The sequence below is a fragment of the Ambystoma mexicanum genome, chromosome 5p (assembly GCF_040938575.1).
Source record: "Ambystoma mexicanum isolate Mex_15411 chromosome 5p, UKY_AmexF1_1, whole genome shotgun sequence".
Taxonomy (NCBI): domain Eukaryota; kingdom Metazoa; phylum Chordata; class Amphibia; order Caudata; family Ambystomatidae; genus Ambystoma; species Ambystoma mexicanum.
The window spans coordinates 527,028,394-527,049,735 of record NC_090930.1 but is presented as its reverse complement, the minus strand read 5'-3'; the positions used below and the strand labels follow the sequence as shown (position 1 = coordinate 527,049,735).

At 45.1% G+C, this 21,342-nt stretch overlaps 1 protein-coding gene across 3 annotated transcripts in view; it reads right to left on the bottom strand.

The window, feature by feature from the left end:
* Positions 1–21,342, bottom strand: part of ZNF711 (zinc finger protein 711) — a 1,172,956-nt gene that overhangs the window by 387,999 nt on the left and 763,615 nt on the right. For all 3 annotated transcript variants that reach the window (XM_069612930.1, XM_069612928.1, XM_069612929.1), the window contains exon 9: positions 14,561–14,608. In XM_069612930.1, the coding sequence (XP_069469031.1) occupies positions 14,561–14,608 (48 nt within the window). The remainder of the gene's footprint in view (positions 1–14,560; positions 14,609–21,342) is intronic.

The window sequence follows — 21,342 nt, the reverse complement described above, 5'->3', positions numbered from 1 at the left end:
CCTTTGGTACAAGCCTGTACTACACAGTAAAGTGGTAGCGATGGCTGAGCAGCCAGACTTATCTCAAGAGTTAAGTGAGCAGTAGAACAAGTTACACAAAGGACCAACCAATACAGTGATTCAAATATACACTTACACAAGGTTTCTTGGTAAAAGAATATACATTTATTTACTGAGTCAGTTAGAAAACATTACACTAGCATGGCAGCTCAATATCACACACTAATAAACCACACAAATACAACCAGTAAGTAAATGAACCAGGTTAGCTCCAATGAAGTGGGAGCAAAATGGTACTTTAGATACATATTAAAGGAGTAAAAAGACAAGGTTAGAAGATTAGACAGCCCAAATACATTCATAGGCAGGGCAAAGGGTTTCAGTTAGATACAACCAGCAATTCTTCTTAATAAGTCTGGGACAAAGTCAACGGTTCAGAGTCTTTTGTATAGGATAGCACAGTTCTGGTAAATAACGGTTAAGTCTTTGCCTCAGAGATTAGAAGAATTTGGCTAGGCGAAACGTTTAACGAATGTTAAGGGAAGGACAAGCCTTCGTAGTTGAGTAAAGTTTCACGCACTTTCTCGATGGCCGAAAAGATTTCCGGACCGCATTTGCAAAGTACCTTGTCAATGAAGAAAGCTGTAGCCGAGGCAGTTGTTCCTGGCAGTTCGAGCAGATCTCGCTGTTCCTGAGCTTCAGTCGTGAGAACAAGAAGGAGGATATCGGGAGGTTCCTGCAATGCCCAGGGATGAGGCTAAAAGCTGTAGCAAGACGTCGGTTTAAGGTGTGAGTGCCTTAAAGTCCACAAGCTGGTTTCCTTCCCTCTGGCTATCCGGTTTTCAACAGCATTCTGATGAAAATTCGACCAGATGGGGACGGTGTCCAGGTGGCTTGAGAGTTGGTTGTTCCCACCAAACTCAAGGGAAGAAGTTAACCTTGAAGGGCTTCTCTGTCGATGGAGTTTCAGGCAATTCAGACCTGCAGCAGGTCTTCACCGGTTGTCCAGGAGTTGCAGCAGTCCTCTTCCTTCAGCTCGTCTTCGGTTCTTTTGTTCCAGTGGACGACTCTGCTTTCCAAGTCCCAGAGACCTGCTTTTAAACAGTTTTCCCCCATTCGTTCCAGCCTGGCTGTCACTCAGACAGCAGGGTGGCTGTCCTTGCCGGACAGTCAGCCAGCCAATCACGCCAGAGTGCATTCAGGTCTCCTAGGAGACCAAGCACAGGGAGTTCCGGGCAACTCCCTCACATCCTGTCCACGCCAGACACTCAGGCGTCAGAGGAGGGCTTCAGCACTGAAGCCCGCCAAAGGCCAACGAACAAAACAAAGGGAACAAAACTGGTGTGCCGTGCAGAGACAAGCAAGAAGGACCTTTCCTACAAGAAATGGTGAAAAAGATGACCAGAGTCTTTTTTTACAGATAGGTCTTGGTTGCCATATTGAAAAACATGGCTGACCCGATTTTTAGCTACCGCTGTTCACGGTCGGTAAAAATCATGTTAGTTTGACCTAAACCACTGCCACCCGCCATTTAAAGTAGGGAAGGGTAACATTTGACTGTTACATGAGTGCTTTGACTCAGGGGAACCTAGGCAACCCCTCCAGCACTCTATAGGAAGATAGTGTGTGCTGGGTCTGTACATTTAAAGAGACTAGTAAACCCAATTTAACTTAACATGCTCTGGGAGACAGCAGTCAGTCCCAGAGAAGGTATTTAAACCTTGGAAAGTCTGAAACCCCTGTGCCACTGCACTCAAGGTGCTGTGTGACACGCAGAAAAAGATGGTGCCTATGGAGTTGTCTTAAAACTCCATAACCAAAGAACACAAAAGTAAAACACATTGAAAATGAAAAGTTCAAAGCCCCAAAATATAGCAAAAGAGCTGGAGGGCTCCAAGGTAGAGGGAATTTAGCACTTGTGTGAGAAATCTTCCTAACAGGGTTAGATAGGTTTTTGTTGCAGAAATAAAAGTCTATAACCAATAACATAGCAACACTTGGTTAGTCTCCTTATGCACAGATAAACTTATACCTACCCCGAGAACACATCCAAGATATCAATATACTGTCAACTATGTCAATGTGGATGCTACAGAAAGTCAATCTGGAGACTGTAAGGAACTCATGGTGGCAACAGTAAAGACAGACAAGTGATCACAGTTCAAGGGTGTTTATTGAACTTTATAAAGGTTGAGGTAAACGTCTAAACTAAACCTAAATCTAAGATGGGAGCAAGCTACGACCATCAAATAATAATTAGGCAGTCCTAGTGGCGTCTTGTCAAATAAAAAGGGCCTATACTAAAAATCCTATTGCCAATCCTTACTACTAAATTACAAACACAGTGTGGGATAATGTTCACCAGAAAAGAAAGAAGTGTTCTCAAAATGATAAATCAGGATGGTAAGGGTGGGCCCCCCTTCCCCACGTTTTAAGCACGGGACAATGCAGGACTTCTGAGCAAAGCACACTCCTGGGCCTCGACAGCAAGAGGTTCACAGTTCCAATTCAACAATATCAGAAACCTTCAGAGGTTAGTCTCTTTCCTGCAAAAGTCTCTTTGCCCAAGAAGGCCTGCTGTTTCACAATGACAAACATAAGTTCTCTCGTGATCTTGCACCTTGGGTGATTATTCTTCGCCCCCAGGATCTCCCTTTGCCGGGCTCGGATCCTCCTCACAGTTTGGGCCTCCCTCCGTCGGGTTCACTACGGCCTGTCTTTAACACACCTCATGCATTTCTAATACAGTTCATATATTGCTCATCCTCATCAGAAAGCGGGGTTTTCTTTCTCCTAGCTTACTTTCGGCATCCCTCTGTCAGGTTCACACTTGCCTTGTTTCACAGTTGACAATCTTATTGGAAAGCGGGGTTCCCTTCCCCTAGCTTTCCTCTGGCAACGGCTCATAGACTTTCGATTGTACAATGGATTTGATGTGACCCTTGTAGGACCACTCAGATGCCTCACCCCACCCTTTCCTAGGGCCTTCTGGTTCTTGTAGTTTCAAAACAGGTCCCGGTCAGAGTCTTTTGAATGAGCGCCCACGTGACGCTGGACCCCTCTGCACCTGGACCTCAACCGGGTTTTATTTAAAGTTCAAAAACACACACAAGTTCTTTCTCTTGCAAATTATTGTACCTTCAGTTTTCCTTGTGTTCAAAATGTTGCTACTGGCAACCTTGGGCTCAACACAATTCAGTTTGCCATCAGATTCCTCTGACTCACTGGCTGTGCTGAATCCGTTGGCTTCTTTGTTCTCTGGAGTCAAGGATAGTACCACTGTAGCCAGCTTGCCTCTCTGCATGCGTTATCGATGCGGGAGGCCCCCCATGTACTATTGACATCTGCTGTACCGCACGCCAGCTATAACTTCTGGTCTTATGATTTCCCTTTCGGAGGCTTTGCAGGTCTGAGTTGAAAAGGTCAAGGGCAATTCCCCCTTCATCGTCCTTCGAGGTATCACCGTCTTTCTTCTCTGTTTGAACTGTCCGTTTGGTGTAGCTGTCTCCTCATGTGTTCAGCCTTGCTAGAATTGTGCTTTCGTGCTCCGCGTTTTATCCCTGTGGACAAGGTAGAGGAACGTCAGGTATGTGCGGTTATTGTCAATTGCCTGACCTGTGTATTGGGACATGTCAGGTAAAGGGCTCTGGTGTTAGTCCGTTGTCTGTTACCGTGTAAGAACTTGTTCGTGTCAGAAAAAGGGAGTGGGGGGTTGAGCTTCTAAATATCCTACAGGGTAGGATGGGGAAAAGGTGTTAAAGGAAGGGGGATACCGCGTCTCAACCCTTGGTGTCCCACTTCCTCTCCCTGAAGACCCCTCGCCCAGATGATCGTCCCCCACTGGTCCACCCCCAGGAACTGGATCCAATAGTGATGCCCGTGTCCTGGCTACCTGGACAACAGATCTCGGGGGATCAGCGGGTGAGACACCTTCAGGTTTCTGCCAAGACCCACCAAGGGGCATAAGGAAGTAGATGTGCCCCTTGGGCGGCGAGTACAGTCTTTCACACACTATTCTGGAGGCAGATGATACATCGTTGACAATATTCTTGTAACCTCTTGGAGAATTTGGTTCGGGAGCAAACCATAAGCTGTCCAGAGACATGATCATTCTATCCCGCCCCACAAGTGCCTGTCCATGGTACAGCCTGACAAGGTGAGATACTAAAATCTCAGAGGCTACTAACTAACCTTGGTTCATCTGTCCACAGTGAGTCATCATGCAATCGACACCCTTTCCATATCCAGGTGCCCTTTTCACAAAAGGGAGCCTTGTCTTGCAGTGAGGCCAAGTCTTCCCAAGCATTATAGGGGCGTGGGGGGGAATAGGATCAGAACTAGATTTGACAGGGAGGACTTATGCACCCTGAATGTCTAATGTGGCAGCCAGCTTAGAGGTACGATCCACAAAATCATTGCAGCAACTAATTAGATGGTCTAAAGGCTGGTGATTGGCATTCATAATGGCAGTCTTTTCAGGTAACATGATGGCGTCCAAAAAAGACTTTACATACTGCCATTCTTTATACGGGTCCCTGTTGATGTGAAGAATCCTCTCTGTTTCCAGAGTTGATGAAAGTCGTGGGCCACCCCAAAAGCATGCCGCAAATTGGTATAGATATTGCTTACTGCTGTGCTGTTAAGTAACGTGCTTTGGTAAGGGCTACGAATTCTGCCCCCTGACGTGACTTAAGACAATCCTCCGCTAGCCACCACCTCCTCGGGCACACATCCTGTGTACCCCGCAACCAATTTCCCATTCTGACACTTATGACATGACCCAGCAACAAAGTACACTAGATCTAGTTCAGATAGAGGAACATCAGTATGTGGCATCAACAAGCAATCAGTGATGGCTACAAAACCATGTGTGGTACTATCATGTGGTTTTTCTTACAGAGGTGTGGGGTGTAGGGAAGCTGGGATCAGCACAGAACATAGTCGAGGTACCATCTGAAGAGTTCAAAAGAAGAATTTATATTTACATGCACTAGAAACAGACATCTGTTGCGTCATGGTTTTCAATTAAAGAAACAGCATGGCGGGCCGAGACCTCCAAGGAAGACCCTAGCACAATGTTTTCAGTCTGCTCTACTGCCGATGTAGCGATGTAGCAACAGACCTCAGAAAAAGCAGCATTCCAGCAGCTACAGGATCCAATTCTTTATTGCAATAAGCATCTTGTCGATAATGAATACCATGTTTCTAAGAAAGCAATTCTAAAGCAAAACTGTCCTTCTCATGACAATACAAAGTAAATTCCTATTATAATCTGGTAGTCCCAAAGCAGGAGCTTCAGCTAAACATGACTTGTCAAGGCTTCTCCTGCCTCAGGAGTCCACTGTAAGGGCTCCACAGTGTATACTGTTAAAAGTGGTTTGACTATTTCAGCATAACCTAAAATGAATTGTTGGCAGTAACTAACTATTCCCAAAAAATGCTCTCATCTGTGTGACAGTCTGAGGTTTTGGAATTTTAGAAACAGTTAGAGGACTGAACACACCGATATATATTATAGATCAGGTTGTTATGCACAAATTGGTTCAACATATTACAGACCTCGATCACTAAGAAATCTTGAGCCCACAGAGATGGTCACTACAGACAAAACATTAGGAACGGTAGAAGAGATGCACTATAGTGATATGGCATGGAGATATATATAAGTCAACTTCGTGGCAACACAGGCTAAAATACCATTTGGGCTCCCTTCTGGTAGCAGCAGCTTGTGCATTTGGACAGGTGCCTTCTCAATTCCTGCTCGGCCCTTGCTGCCTAGCTGCCCCCCCATAGTCTAGAGGGAATCTTCCCGAAGTGCCAAGCTAACAATGCAGCTTCTGCCGCATGAGAACTCTACTGGCTCCTTCCCTTCCATCTTCGAGCAACCGCTGTTACCACACTCAAGCTCTGTGCAGTCATATGATGGATCACATGACTTCCCATTTCATGCATCTTTCTGCCGGCCGGGCCTCTGGACTGTTCTTTGTGACAGAATGCCATCAGGCGAGGGTGGGAAAGACATTTTTAAAAATGAGTATTAATAAAAACAATTATGCAGATAATTCTATTTTTAAAAGGGGAGTCTAGTAATCGGACTCATTTTCATAAAGCTCCATGCAAAAACCTTAGTGCAAAAATGTGCCCTTGCAGCAGCACCAGTCTTCTGCCAACTACAGCATATTTTCTTCCGTGGCACAGGGTAGGTTCAAATGTCTTTTGTGCATTCCCAAATGCTGTGACACAAAGTCACTGCATCCAGAGAATGCAATTTAACTTCTGCACCTCTGATCCAAAATGTAATAATTGTTGCCTTATCCTTCTGGTAGCAGGCTACACTTTAAGAAAAAGCTCTACTTGGTTATGGTATGTTGAATGATAAAAGTACACAATTATTAAAGCCACACCAGTATCAACCGTGTGAGCCCAGGACAACTAAGTGAGGGCAATGTGTATTCATAGCTAGACTCGACGTTTGCACTGCTCCCAGTGAGACAACAGTCAAGATGATGTAATCCTTTGATTCCCCAGGAGGAAGGGAAACACCTCCCCTTAGACCATAGGTGCTCTCACCAGGAGATCTCCTGGGAACTAAGGGCACTCGCATGCCAAAGGTCAGCTCCATACCAGTGTGGTGCAGACCAAAGGGCCTTTGAAGTGAAGGCTCAGGAAGGGGGTAGAGTGGAGGGAAAAGTGGACCTAAGAAAGGGATTCACCATCTTGCTTTTCTGTGAGACTCTTTCTCCCATCCTGTCCATTTCCTGCAGAACAAGGGACGTAGCCTATGATGCAAAAAGCCAAGGACCATTTATTACAGCAATAGGGATTTATCCCCTTACAGCAGGCTTGCTCCTGTCTAATCTCTTGTGACATTTTACTTTACTCTCCCACTCCTTTCTGGATTCACCTTTGGAAAATCAAGGTGGTTTCACTTTTGGACTTCTGTTGAGAGCGCAGTTCATTTGAAAGTCCTCTGCCATAGAGGTGAAGGCATAACCTAACATGGGACCATAGTGGCTTCTAAGCCTCCTTTTAATCCTTTTCTTGAAAGACATATCCTTTGAACAGTGACACTGCTGCAATTGCTTGCCTCATCACCCTGGCGCAAGACCCCAGAGTTCTATTCCATTCCAGTTCTGCAACGTCTGCGTCCTCCTACAGGGGTGGGTTTTGCTTACGTTTACTAGTTATTTCAATTATTGTTTAATAAAAATTAGATTTTTGTATAGACCCTTGATTAGACATTTTTTTATTTTGGAGTCTTTGTACTATTGCTGTTTGGGTTACTACTGTTATCACTTCTACCATCAGCACAAGTTAAAACAAAAGGTGAAGGAGTTATACCCATGAGGCTGTGTCGGTTTTACCTTTAAGACTGCAGTCATTGCTGGGTTAGTAGTAGTGTGGAGCTCAGTAGGCAGCTCAGCCACCACTCATCCTTGTACTCATGCAGAGCAGCAGTAATGTTGTTACACTGCTGCTGCTGCCTCTCCTACAGTGCAGCCTAGAGGGATGATGCCTGAGTGGTTCTGCTGACACTTCAGCCTCTGCCGCTTGGGTCCTCCCTCCCATCCACCTAGGAGCTGCTGCACTCCATCGTGGCATGGCCACATGAGTGATCACATGACTGATGGCTTCACTTAGCTGTTTGTTGGCCCAGCCTCTGACTTGCTCCTGCTGGCTCTCCCGAAGTGTGGCCTAGAGGGTAGTTGCCCAAGGCAACCTGCCGACACCACAGAGTCTGCTGCTTGGGACCTCCCCTTATCCCTACCTTCCATCTTTGAGCCACCGCTGCTACACTCCATCCCTTCTGTGGTCACTTGATGTGACTGATAAGGTTTCTCATTCCAGCCTTAATAACCACCCCTCTTGGGCGTCCCTGTATGGAGTGTACATCAAAGAGTAACTTGTCTAAGGGTGTTTACTTTCCCTGTTTGCCCCATGTTTGCGCCTTCATCCCCATGACAATCTCCATCTGTCTCTACTATGTCTTAATGTCTCTTATTTCTTGTTCCTACTCTCTAATGACTCTCTAATGACCAACCTCATTGCCCCTCAATTCACTTACACCTGCCTTATTTGTCCTTATAACAGCTTACTGCTCTCTTCCCTTCTCCCTAAGTGATCCTGAAACAATAACAAAAAAACAATAGGGGTCATGCAACAGTATGCAGATGGCTTCCCCTTGAGTTCTGGAGATCTAGTGGCCCTCAATCCGTTCCCCCCACTCTGCACCCTGTGTCAAACACCTCAATGCCCTCATATGAGATTTTAAGCTCTGCTGTAAATCCTGTTGCAGGGCATTCGCTTGCCTCAACGGAAATGACTCGCCTTGGAACTATTCTCCGAGTCTTAGAGACACTGCCATGAGCTGTTGATAATTGTGGTGATAATTCCCCTTCTGCGCAGATCAACAGCTGATCAACCTGCAAAAGGAAGAGCTTGTGTATTTGGAGTCACCCAAGTAGGCTTCGTCGAAGACAGAAACTTTTCCTGTACCTCCATGTTTGGAGGGCGGAACTAGGGCTCACAGATGGCAGTCCATCCCTGAAGTGGCACGTCCTAGTGGACTGTAGTGCATCCAATATGTATCGAAAGAATAATGAGAGGCTGCTCCTTCCTTGTGGTTTCCCGGCGGATGGCCTTCGCAACAACAGGGTCCCTGTGGCTATCCTCACCTCGTTGAACCCCTAGCCCACCTCTGAAGCGCTACAGGGAACAGGGCATGGAGTGAGCTCTGGCCTGACAGCAACGGAGGATCCTGAAAACCTGAGGTATGACGATTTGCTCTGCCTTGTAAGTGACCACTGCTACAGGAAATTAGGAGTTTAACTCCCAGAAACAATCCCACTGCAGGATGGCAGCACAGATATTTAGGGGTAAAGAAAGGAAAGCCGGAGACTTGGGGGAACTATGGTTTGGGGAGAGAATTTGTAAAGCATTGGGAGGGTTGCCCAGAGCAATGCCAGAGGTTAAGATTAAGTCTAAACCTTCCAGCCATTACCTCTTGTTTTGCTTAGTCACGCTGAGTGGGACGATTATGCCCAGACGTAGGTTCCGTGCCTGCTGGGCCTAGAGCCCCAAGCTACTGCTCACTGATGAGGCCCAAAGAGGCCGATTCATGTCTCTGGATGTTTGTGGTCTCGTGCAGAAGGGAGGTGACCAAGCGGTTCGGGCTCGACTGCCCCCTTTGGGATGGGACCAAGCCAGATTTCCATATAATCTTTTCCCTTTTGTAATAGCTTGGCAGGTGAAAAACAATGGTCTGGAGAAATGCACAGAGCAATGCCAGAGGTTAAGATTGATTCTAAACCTTCCAGCCATCACCTCTTGTTTTGCTTGGGACATCCTGTCATGTCCCCTGAACAAGAAATGGTGCACAATCCTTTGTACATTTTCCTGACACTTCTCCAGAAACACTTGATTTTGCTTTCATACTCAAATGCTTTAAGGTTTGGGTGGAACTGATTTTCTCCCTGCTAACATCTGCCTCCACTACCTTACTTTCTCACCACAGTTTATTGATAGTGATGATCCATACAAATGGGTGCAGAGTGCTATTCTGAAGCCAATTTTGGTGGCCCTTTGGAAACGATGAGGCGCATCAATGACACGCAGTCAACCCATTTTGGCGTGTCAATTACTACCAGTCCCCCCTGCTCAATAATCGCCTTTCCGATTGCAGTGCTGCCTCTAACCCGGCCTCTCTTTAATGACAATAGCCGTAGGAATGTGTTGAATCAATAGGACGACGCCAACTAAGATGTGCCAGGTTAAGGATATTTATTAAAATGAAAAGAAAATGCCTACCTAATCCTACTGCTATGAGGGGAGTTCCCTACCTAACAAACTGAGATATAGGGTGCTCATCCAAGTCCAAAAGAAATAGTCCTTGGTCCAAATCCATTTCAGCCAACTGGCACTACCACCTAAGTAAAAATAACAAAAGAAAAGAGGCCAGAGCACTAGCCTCTGTCTTTGGCTTCTGCCTGGCCCAATAACCCAGAACTCTTCTCAATAGGTTTTAAAAGATCGTCACTGTCTCCAAACAAGGTTCACCACCTCTCTGCAGGTTCGGTATGTCAAATTTCAATTCCATATGGTTCTCTTTCGCTGGGAAGAAAAGGTTTTTCTAATATAATTCCACCATTTCTGACTTGGCCCTTGACAATTTTCTGATTTTAAACTTAACGACTGGAATCCTCCAGGTTCTGTCCCTCTCCAGCTCTGTTTGTTATAGTTTGTAGTTGTTAGGGAGAATTCTCTGTATAGGCTAATTTCCCAAACCTAGTGAGTCCCCCAGCAGCTTTGCTGGATTTTTTAGGTTTATTTTTTTCTCCTGCTAAGAGTGAGACTCTTATTCTCCCACTCTTAGGCATGATTTGAGAATGTCCTTTGACTTTGTAATGTGTCTTATGGGCTATGAGGTCTTTTACTCCATAGGGTTTCATGTGTTTTTGGCAAGTGTGTTACACAGCACCCTCAGTGCAGTAACACAGGGGTGTCATAGTGACCCCCAAACATAGACTCCATAACCCTGGGACTGACTACTGTCTCCCAGGGCATGTAAAGTCACCATTGACTTTACTAGTCTTAAATTGTGAACAGAACTAGTACAAACCATCATAATGTGGAAGTACTGGTAGGGGTAATTAGATTGCCCCAGGGTCTGTTTTTCGAGGGGGCACTGTGCAGCCCCCCCCCCTCGTCGAGTTTCTGGCTGGTGGCAGTGGTTACCACGCGAAATATTCCACCAGAATATTTCCTATGGGATTTTCCCATTCATTTTAAATGCACCACTTTTTTAGTGCAATGTTAAAGATACCGCCGGGTTATTTATTTAATATTTATTCCCCGGTTGGGTCTTTTTGCCAGGACTCGGTTTTAAAATGGCGTTGTTGTTCGCCTCTGTAACTCCAACCCAAGTCGAGCCCTTTGTTCCACTTTTGGCGGGCTTCTGCACAGAAGCCTCCAAAAGTGGTGCCACTCTGTCTAGGTCTACAGGATGTGTGTGAGGAGGGAATAGGCACCCTGGACTGAGTTGCCTCTGCAACTCAAGTCGCACCACTTAGCATGTTTGAATGACAGCTAGGACTGATGAATGGGGGTTTTCTGCATAAAAGCAGGGCTTTGGGGACTGGAACTTCAGGAGTCGCCACAGGACCTAAAGAATCCGAAGAGGGAGAAGCTGAGCCGACCTGCAAAGACGAAACCACCGGTGGAGCCCTGCTGAACCGACTCACCACTTCCCAACGACAGAGAAGATCTTCTTCCTGGAGAGTCTTCTTCCTTTGAACTGGTGGGGTTAACCAGTTCGCCCTCTTTTCGCCTTCCTGGATCGTCTCGTGGTCGAATCGTCTGTGCCAAGCACCCCGGCGGCCGGATATCCACGCTTCACGGAATGAAGTAACGGGCGCTGCTCGAGCCCTTTACACAGCGGATGAAGTTGACGCTCGACGGCAGCTCTCGAGGGACTACAACTCCGCGGCCTCGAACACAGTGCCCTCTGGTAAAAAATGTTTCCGAAGCAGCAGAGCTGGGACACGAATATCATAAGATGATGAATACGTGGGAGGACACAATCCATTCAAAGGTTTTTTCTGGTGAAAAAGGTTCCGTCTCCCGTCCCTTGGAAGGGACGCCCATGCAGTATGGAGGAAAGAGGACAGGACGTATGAGTAATAACCTGTACCAAGATAGCATTCCGCATTTTGGCATATTTCATTATTATAAACCAATAACCCTATCTACAGACTACTAAACATGAGACCTCTTGAGCTGCTCCATGGGTCACTCCCAACCCACGCTGCCAGCCTTTCATGACAGTTGCTTTAAGCTAAACTTGAAATTGGACAAGTTCTCCCATACTCAAAACACAGCAGGCCTGAAATAACCTAAGGATCGCACATCAATCAAAATTGACAATCATAGCTTGCATCATCAGCGACACCAGTTCTCTGTAACTGTTCCATGGCATAGTTGCTCTTATACCACGCAAGGCTTGAGCTGCATGCATCCTGATCAGATGATTTGCTACACTTCATAAACCAAATAGTGCTCAATAGGTGGCACACGATGTTCACATCTCAAAGCCATGTATCATCACAGACATGGTCACCATTGCTCACAAACTACCACTTCAACACTGCGCAATCTGTAGCATTTCTCTCTGTGCTGCGGGACTGCATTATCATGGCACACAGCTGCATCTAGTTGTCGCTAGGGCAGTTTTAAGAGCAGATTTGCATGCACCATCCTTGTACTTCACAACTGTTCTTCATGCCTCCATTGCTCTGATGTGTTCTCCCCAACTGGAAAACCTCTTTGCAACACACTAGCCTAAAAACAGTGGTCACATAGAATGTCAATTGTGCTATTGTAGCTCTGCCCTCCTGTCGTCTGCGCTCAGTGCTACAGATGCACATTTTGAGTATTTTAGTCCCTTTTTTTTTAAGTTGGGAGTAAAATGATTTTTTGGAGAGTAGAAAAGTAAGCCCAATTCCCAAGAGGAGTATTTGTTAAGCAAGTAAAAGTGTTTTAACTGGAAAACAGAAATGTTTTAGAATAATTTTTTTTGCACCTAGGGCTCTATGGACCAGGCAGTAATAATAGCACGTTCTTCCTGTGTCACTATTTGTACTACTAGTCCAAATACATACATGGAGCTGTGTGGGTGTTATGACCACAAGATGATGTGTCACAGAAATAATAATGCACTCTCACCTGGGTGCAGTATTTCAGGAAATAGAGAATGTGGGGAGCCTTTCACACTCCACGCCGGTTCCTGACAGGTGAAAACAGGGCCCAGTGGGGAGTCCTGGGAACCCCTTTTGGGGGAGAAAAAACAAGTGATGATCCTTGTGCAGCTTCGGGAAAATGTTTCTTTGGCTGTCCACAGGTCCTTATGGTAGTAGTTCATTCATGGAGAAATGCTGAGAAGGTAATTATGTTAGAAGCTGGTAAGGGATAGTTGCCTACTAACAAATACAGTGAAGAAATCTGGAAATAAGGGAAGGTTCCATACAGAATATAAAGAATAAGCTGAATCTCAGGAAGAGAAAATGTACAGACTTAGGATGAGAACGTTTGACATAACGAGGAATACTAATGCTCGAGAACAAAAAAGCTGCCATTCAAAAGAGCTGAATTAATGAAGGCATGCGCGAGAATTCCTGCTGTAAGCATTGTGGATGTAACACTAAGCATAGGGAGGTAGAGAACGGCATTATAATGCGTCCATTCCCGTTAGTTAGAAATAGTGACCTCAGGCTCACAAGACTTTCAGAGAGCCACTGCACTAATGCTCGGTAGGGCAGAGCGTGCACAGAGCTTATCTGAAATGCTGCAAAGTCACTGAAGAGTCGCGGAGTGAGGAACGTGTTGCGCAAATAGAGTAAGCGGGTCACAGAGCCTTGGTGAACGTGATGCGCCTGGAGTCTGGAGGACATCCGAAATCCTGCGAAGATCCGGAAAAGAAACCGAGAAGCAGAATAGGAGGAGAGAGCAGGGAGTGAGATGGGATGGGAGAGAGTGATATAAAAGAGAATAATAGGCTAGCTATGGATAGAGGAATACTTACTGGAGCGTTGGGGTGAAGGGAGAAGCAACGCGCCGTGTTGGCTGTGTGGAAGCTATTTAAGCTGTGTCGGGAGTTCCTTGCCCGTGTGAAAAAGATGGTGTAGATTTTGGGATACACTAGACTGCTAAGTTGGTTATCTTCAGAGTCTCTATCTAATCCCATCTTGGAAGAGGGGCTTAAATCCTATGCCTCTTCTTTTCCACTTTGCCCACAGAGCCAAGTGGGATAACAACGAATGACAGTGGGTTTAAAGCAGGGGCAGAAGGCCCTACTTGTCTCTTTCCTGTAGTTTTGTTGGGAGTATGTGTACTCTCTATTTTAATTTTTTGGGAGTATTTGCGTATTTTTGGGAGTAAAAGTGGCTGATCACCAGCTGCCGGACCTCCTGCTTGCTGCTAGCTGGGACGACCACCTGACCTTCAAATTCATAGCTCCATCAACAGTCTGTATCAGCGGCACAGATCAATGGATGCATGCGTTTCAAGTGCCAGGCTGGAAGAACCATGACTTATAGCCACTTCTGGTCATTCCCTGGCCAGTGAACTTTTCTGAGCGCCTGCTGCTCCCATATACTACTGGACATTTATAATCCGACACAACCTACCCCTTCCTTGGGCGGCAGGTTGGTCCTGCTGCTTGCTGCTATGTATATTGTTTTCCCTTGAAGGATGCAGTTGAAAAAACCGCCAGTGCAGTCTGCAATTTGTGGGGTTGTCTGAATACATTTAGTTGAATTCTACCCATTTACATCTGACAGACCTACTTTGCGATTAAAATAAAATCAGACAAGTCAAATAATAAATCACAAGCATAGTTCTCAAATTTGTTTTAGGAAAGTAGTGTTTGTCAATGCAACTGAATATTATATTAGTATTGGGTTCAGAAGGAACTGCCATTTTGCATGTTTTAACATCTTCGGAACAAAGTGCACATAAAAGGGAAAGGCATCAAACACATTCAACTGAAAGTAAAAATGGTTCTTACCAGAATCTTGCCAATCCCCATGCTTCCTGTTAAGACCCCTTTCTTCTCCTAAAGAATAAACAAAACAAGAGTAAATTCCCAGGTTACACTGAATAAACCAAAACAGTATTGGGCATTGGGCCAGTAAACAAAAGGTAGTCGTTCTAAGCAGAATAGATCTGGATTCATGTATAGAGTTGTTATTAAAGTAAGACTCTAATATGCTAATGTTATCTTTCCACCAACACAGCTCTCGGTTGAACTGGCCTACTGTAGCACCCATAGCTTCAATCGGAAGACTGAATTCAGGTTATGAGAAATGCAGAGAGATGTGAGAAAGACATTGAGCGAAATGGCATTTACCACATCAATGTAATATACGACAATACTTATAATAAAGAGCTTGACACTCAAAGGCCCGGGTACACTGCTGAGGAAGACCAATATTGAAGGAATGTCTCCCAATTGACTTACTTCCTAAATTCAAGAGAGTGGTGTCCCCAGTACTTCCATTCTTGGCAGGTGTTGCAATTTGCCTAATATTCTCATCAACTGACAGGTGCTAGTTAAAGGCAAGTCTACCCCTTGATAAATATGACAATTATGCATTGTGAATTTACTCATCATATTGGGTACTAAATGTTCTGTAATTGGAATGTGTATTTTTCATTCATTTTGATCGGAACAAGGCAGTTTGTTAAGGGCAAAGGTATCAACAAGATGTCCAATACAACTCTGAAATGACCAGAAACATTAACCGAATGTTCTTGGACTGATGCCCGACCTCAAGAGATGTCAAAAGAAAATTGTGGATCACATGGATTTCTGCCATAACATGCCATAATTTTTTAATATGTACGTGGGAAGTTGTATATTTTAAAAATACAATTAAATTATAATCAAGCTAACAAAGTTACTAACCTAAAGTTACACTAAAGCTAATATGCATATTTTTCTACATGAAGCCACTTACATTTAATTTCCATATGTATCTAAGTATTTTTCACTGTCCAATGGTAAAAGCATAGCTACAAGCTCCACTACTGTAGCTACCTGTATGTTTCCAAGAAAATGTTGAGTAGTCCCTGAAAGTAGTAGGATTGGACGATAAACCAAAACAATAATTACTTGGAGATGTCATCACTCGCAACCCAGCGAGCGGAAATAGAGCTGACAATGGCATCTGCAATGACGAGTCCCTCGCAGAAGATGGAGAAAGATTAATGCAGTTCAGCTTCATTGAGTGCATGGCCTCAAACTCATGTGAAACAGACAGTTCCTGGACGTCATGCAAATCTAATTTAATTGGCACAAATCTATAACATCGTAGACTGTTTAATAAAAGTATGCCAAGAAACGGCTAAACATTTAGTATGCCAGTTTTGTTTCCTCCTTCACAAGCTTTCATATCAATTCTAGGACATTGTCTAAGAAGGAATTCTGCTAATGCAATTCTGGTGGTGCCTATCTAGCAAAGAGAAAGCACCAACACTTCTCTAACCGACTGATTCAGATATCAGTACGGCATCTTATACTGGCTCCAAGCCCGACTGTCTAACTGACTGATGCGTGCAGTTCTTAAAAGCTTGACAAATTGTCCATTGAAATTACAATGGAAAGTATGGTATGCCTTAGTATATTCATAGCTCAACTGTAATAATTATTTGATAGTATATTATTAAAAAAAGCCCCTTTCAAATATCTTCCACTGTAGTGAGATGAAATAAAAAGCAAAACACTGACGGATATACACAGAATGGTCTAATATATAACCTCCATACAGGAATTAAGTCAACGTTCAGTTTGCTTTTTAAATTTGCCTTTTCTTCAGGTGCAATGTCTGCTGGAGTTGCGAGGATACCATTGAGACTGGTAATACCCGTCCCATACTTTTCCTTTAATCATACCAAGAGAGAGAACTGTAGTTTTTTAATAAAACATGCTTAATTCTCCTAATCTTGTGTACAGCCTTTTCATGGACCCCACTCAAGTATTTGAGAGATGGTGTCAGAATTGGGGTCTATAACCGCCGTTTTGGAAGTCTACACATGATCTCAAGTTCCTAGAGTCTGGGAATTCTGAGCACCTATATCAGTGCAAATCAAGAAAAAGACCATTGCTGAGTCAGTAGGGTTGGATCTATATAGTGTGGATCAGGAAGACATTCCTGCAACAGGGTCTCCACTGACCTGAAGGTGGCATTACTAGAAGGTACCTATGGAAGGATCTCGCCAAACACTGGCCTAGCAGTCAAGTACAGGGCACGGCAAGAGTACTCCTGTTTAACCACAGCCCTGCGAGGTAATCCAGGATGGAGATCTCATTGCCAAGATGATATGTAAAATGTATCATCCCACGAACCGGAGATAGTCAGTGGGGTAGAAGGAGGAGTGAAATGGCTTTTGAGTCTTCCTACATACCCCAGAGGCACCCTGGAACCAACAGACTAGATCAGGACCTGGGCCCTCAGGAAGGCCAACTAGAAGTGTTAGGGGAGCAGGTTCCCAACTCTGGGGTGATGGAGGAAACCCCACTAGCATCTGAGTTTTTCACAGTGCAGAAGAGGGCCATCTCTTTATTTTCTGTGTTTGATGTCACCATATCCATCAATGAAGTGAAGCAAATGAGTTGGTCATACTTTGAGTAATGCAGAGACCTCTTGTACTTGGTGAAGAACATTGTGAGGGGAGATAGGTAGACTAGGTACCAGTTGTTGGTGCCCCCCTTCTCAGAAAATGTTCTTGAATCTGGTGAATCATCCGCCAATAGGTAACAAAAACCCAAGATCACGTTCTTAGCTATTTCCTTTGGCTAGGTGTTCACCAGCAAATCCAGGAGAATGGTCTTGAATGCCCCCGCAAGTCAGAAGTGGCACAGGTGAACCACAGGGGAAATTAGTGGAACAATGTAGAACATCCTAACACCAAAGACAAAGATGGAACTGTGGCAGTTCCTTGGATTGGTATGGTAATATTGATGCTTAAACTCCAAAACATTTCGACTATTGCTGGACTCCGACAGACCAGCTAAAAGGGTCCAAAATCAAGTGTATCCGGTGGTCTGAAAATATGGAGATGGCCTTAAGGATGTTGACATGCTCCCTTTGTCATCTTCCACTATTAATATATGTCCCAACCTTAATCTTCATATCCTGCAAACAGATGTACTTTCTCATGTACAGAACAGTATAGAAGATCACAACCTTTTTATAAGCCAGAAGCTGCAGCCCTATGAGAGACACCATACCACTATCGAATATATGAGTGTCTCACCGTCAGAACGGAGATAGAGGCTCTGCATGAAGCCTTGTTCACTTGATTGTTCAGGTCGAAGAACACTAATGCCCTGCCCCCCGCGATATGCAGCGATTCTTGACCCTTCAACCGTCCATTTTTCTGTTATCCACAAGGAAACTGGTTTCAGGCATATGTGGATTATTTCAGCAGATACCATGTGGCAGATCCTCCTAACAGTCAGCAAGAAGAGGGGGGGCTACGTGACAAAGTCTCATGCTCGACTCTTGGGACATTGCACTGTGTGCCTCCCTCACCTACTGCATGATGGGCCTGGAGTAGGCATTGGCAGCACCCTCTTGCCACCCCCACTTAGTCCCCCTTCTCAGAGCAAGGGACAGACACAGAACCCTTTAAAGACCACTTTGCTTTAAGGAAGACAGTTCCAGCCTCAGGTGAATTTGTAACCACTGTCCCATTAAGAAATACGAAAAGATGGTGTGAAGGAAATTTTGTAGCCAACTAAAAATATCCCTTCTTCATGGTTACTAAATAGATTTTCAGACATCAGGACCCATTATATTTCCCCACAATGCTAGCTCTGCACGTTCACTCCCTCATTAGAAATACTATGTTTTACTGGTGCTCCACGTTGGCATCAGATAAACATTTAATTTTCCTACAGTGCCGACCCAAAAAGTCCGCCTCATCAGCATAGACACTGCAGCCTTACGCAGTACTTGCCACACAAGCCCTCAGTGCAATTTGACATGGCACTGATTTCAGAATAATCCCAAAAAGATTATTTACAGCAGGGAAAACGCAAGGAACAAGCTTTTAATCAACTCTTCTGCTCAGCAAAGCACACAGAAATGAGAAAAACACACCAAACCTAGAGACAGCACATAAACACTATGCAGGAGGCAGGGCAGTGACAAAGGAAACACACAATATTGAAAACTCAGACAAGCTTTTATACAAGTTGGTCTATCCCCTAACTCACACTGGCGCTTCAACCTGAGACAGCCTGTCATAGACCCTCACTCAGTCCCAGACACGGGTACATATCCGCAAAGGGAGCCCAGTCTCAAAGGAGGGTCCATAGGGCTAAATAAGCTCAAAGCCCCAGACAAGCAGTGTGGGTGGTTTCGAGTGACAGCTGGTGGCAGGAGTTTAGAGGAGGTTGGAGAGCTACAAACGAGTTGGGAGGAGGTTGGAATCGAGAGGGGAGGAAAGCTGTCAAATGGAGGTTGTGTTAAGCCATTTGGAGGAGGTTGGTGAAAGGTACTGGAAGGACAGTGTTTACAAGTGTTTACCCTGGAGAAGACCATCTTACGTAAGAGGAAGGCTACATGCAGCCCTTAAACCAGTTATTTGGAAATGTGAGGAAAGCAATACACTTTGGAGGTCATCACAGGATGCAGGAACTGCTTCAACATGAGATGGTAGGGAGGTCATCAGAGGATGACAGAATCACTCCGGAACTTCACTTGAAGAGAAACTGTCTAATGGCCTCATCACGAGTTGAGAGGTATCCCGGCGGTAATATCGCAGCGATATGCCCAATGCTAATAGCGCTACTGCAACCCTGTCCGGTGCAATTTCTGCCAGATCACAGGTTGCAGGGGCGGTAAATCCTCATTAGGGATCGTTATTACTGCCAATGGTAATAGTGCCAAAAACGGCTGAAAACGGCCCCAAAAAATGGCCCCAAAGGGCAATTTTCTGGCTGCAGCAAAAGGCTGGAGGTAAAAATGCCATTTTACGCCTGAGTTGTGATTTGGCCAGCCCTTAAATATGGCAGTCATACCGTTACTGTCGAATTTTATGGCTAAAACCAACTCATGATGAGGCCCTTAGTCTTTACAGCTGTAAGCAGAAACCCAGCAACATTTGCTGGGGTGGAGAGAATGTCATTGGGACTAGTGCTACCTTTCTGTTAGTTTTCCTTCAAGTCATACCTACAGGGAGAACTGTTGTGTTAAAAAAAAAGACATGTTTTTTCCTAAACTTGTGCACAGCATTTTTGTTGACCCCACTCAGGAATATAAAAATATTTAGAAGGTGTGACGAATCGAGGGAATTTGTCCCATCTTCCCAAGGGGGAGCCCTCCCCGTGAGGCTAGGCAGGTGACACTGCTCCGCAATACCCTCCCCAGGGGTAGAGGTGAAAAGAAGGGACTAAAAATTCCAATCCGAAAGAACAGCTTTCGTGAAGAAACAAATACATGTTTACAAGGAAAGCAAGTTTATTGCACGACAACGACAGGGAGGGGCTAAACAGTTCCACGGGGGGAGAGAGAAATAAATAAGCATGCCTTTGAAGCAGTAATAAAAATCATTATCCTACCAGATGCTCCAGGCATCCTATACCATTTTTTCTGCATTCTTGCATGTAATCCTATTTGCAAGTGCCATCTGAAGTCATAGCCTTTGGCATACATTCTACTTATTTCCCTGCAAGCCCATAAACCACCAGCTCTCAATTTAACCCTCCATGTAATGGACCTTTCTGGTCATCAAGAAACAAGCCTTCTGTCATGACCCTTGCCCCTGGCCCTCACTGGCAAGTTAGCCTTCCAGTTAGGGCCCGGTCAAAGGCTTTAAAACCTCATCCAAGACTCTCTTGGAGTCAGTCCTGGCACCTTTGGCACCAGGCTCATAACCATCATGAAGACCAACATTAGAATGGGACTATTTACTTGGGACTATTTAACTTGGGGAGTCGGGGGGGGGGGGGGTTCAGCCAACAAGGAGGGACACACATAGCTCCGTTACAAGGAACTGAGCTATGTGGTCTAGTCTTTTGGGTGTGGCAGGCCTGGGACTACTTTACCTGGACTACTTTGGGTGTTGCAGGCCTGGGACTATTTTACCTGGACTACTTTACCTGAGACTATTTAAACCACACCCACACAGCAGAACATGCTTTGCGTTATTCTGCTGTGGGCAGCGTAACACTCACCGTTTCCAGTTCTTTGATGCCAGCTTACCTGAAACCAAGGACCTGCAAAGTGAGAAAGTACACTACGAAACTTACCTAAAACAGTATGCTGTCTTCAATCCATCGCTGACTTCAGTTCCACTCACCTGAAGGTACAAACGCCATCATCCGGCACCGCATGCATCCTGGAATACCATAACCTGGAAAGAGGTGAAAGAAAGACAGCATTAGTAAGCGTTTACTCACGTTTCCTCCCGAATAAAGAACGCCACACAATTCTTACCTGGGTTGCCATCACCTGGTCAGTATCATTGCTGGAACATTTGGTGCTCGGCGAGGAACATCGCAACCTGCAAGGAGAGAAAAGACATGTTAGCAATATAAAAGGCGAAACAGCACCGCGCATCATGCATTACTCTCCGGACAGCATCGCGCACACCGCGCTTTCGCCTACCGTCCCATGCTCATCTTCAAACTACATGACAACACCAAAATACGTTTCCATACCTAAAAGGAAAGAAGCAAGACATTATTATTCGAACTAAGAGGAACATAAGAACTGCATATAAAGACTGTAAAGCAGCAAACCCTCGGAGTCGCAGCAGGCCTGGATTCCCAAAGGGGGG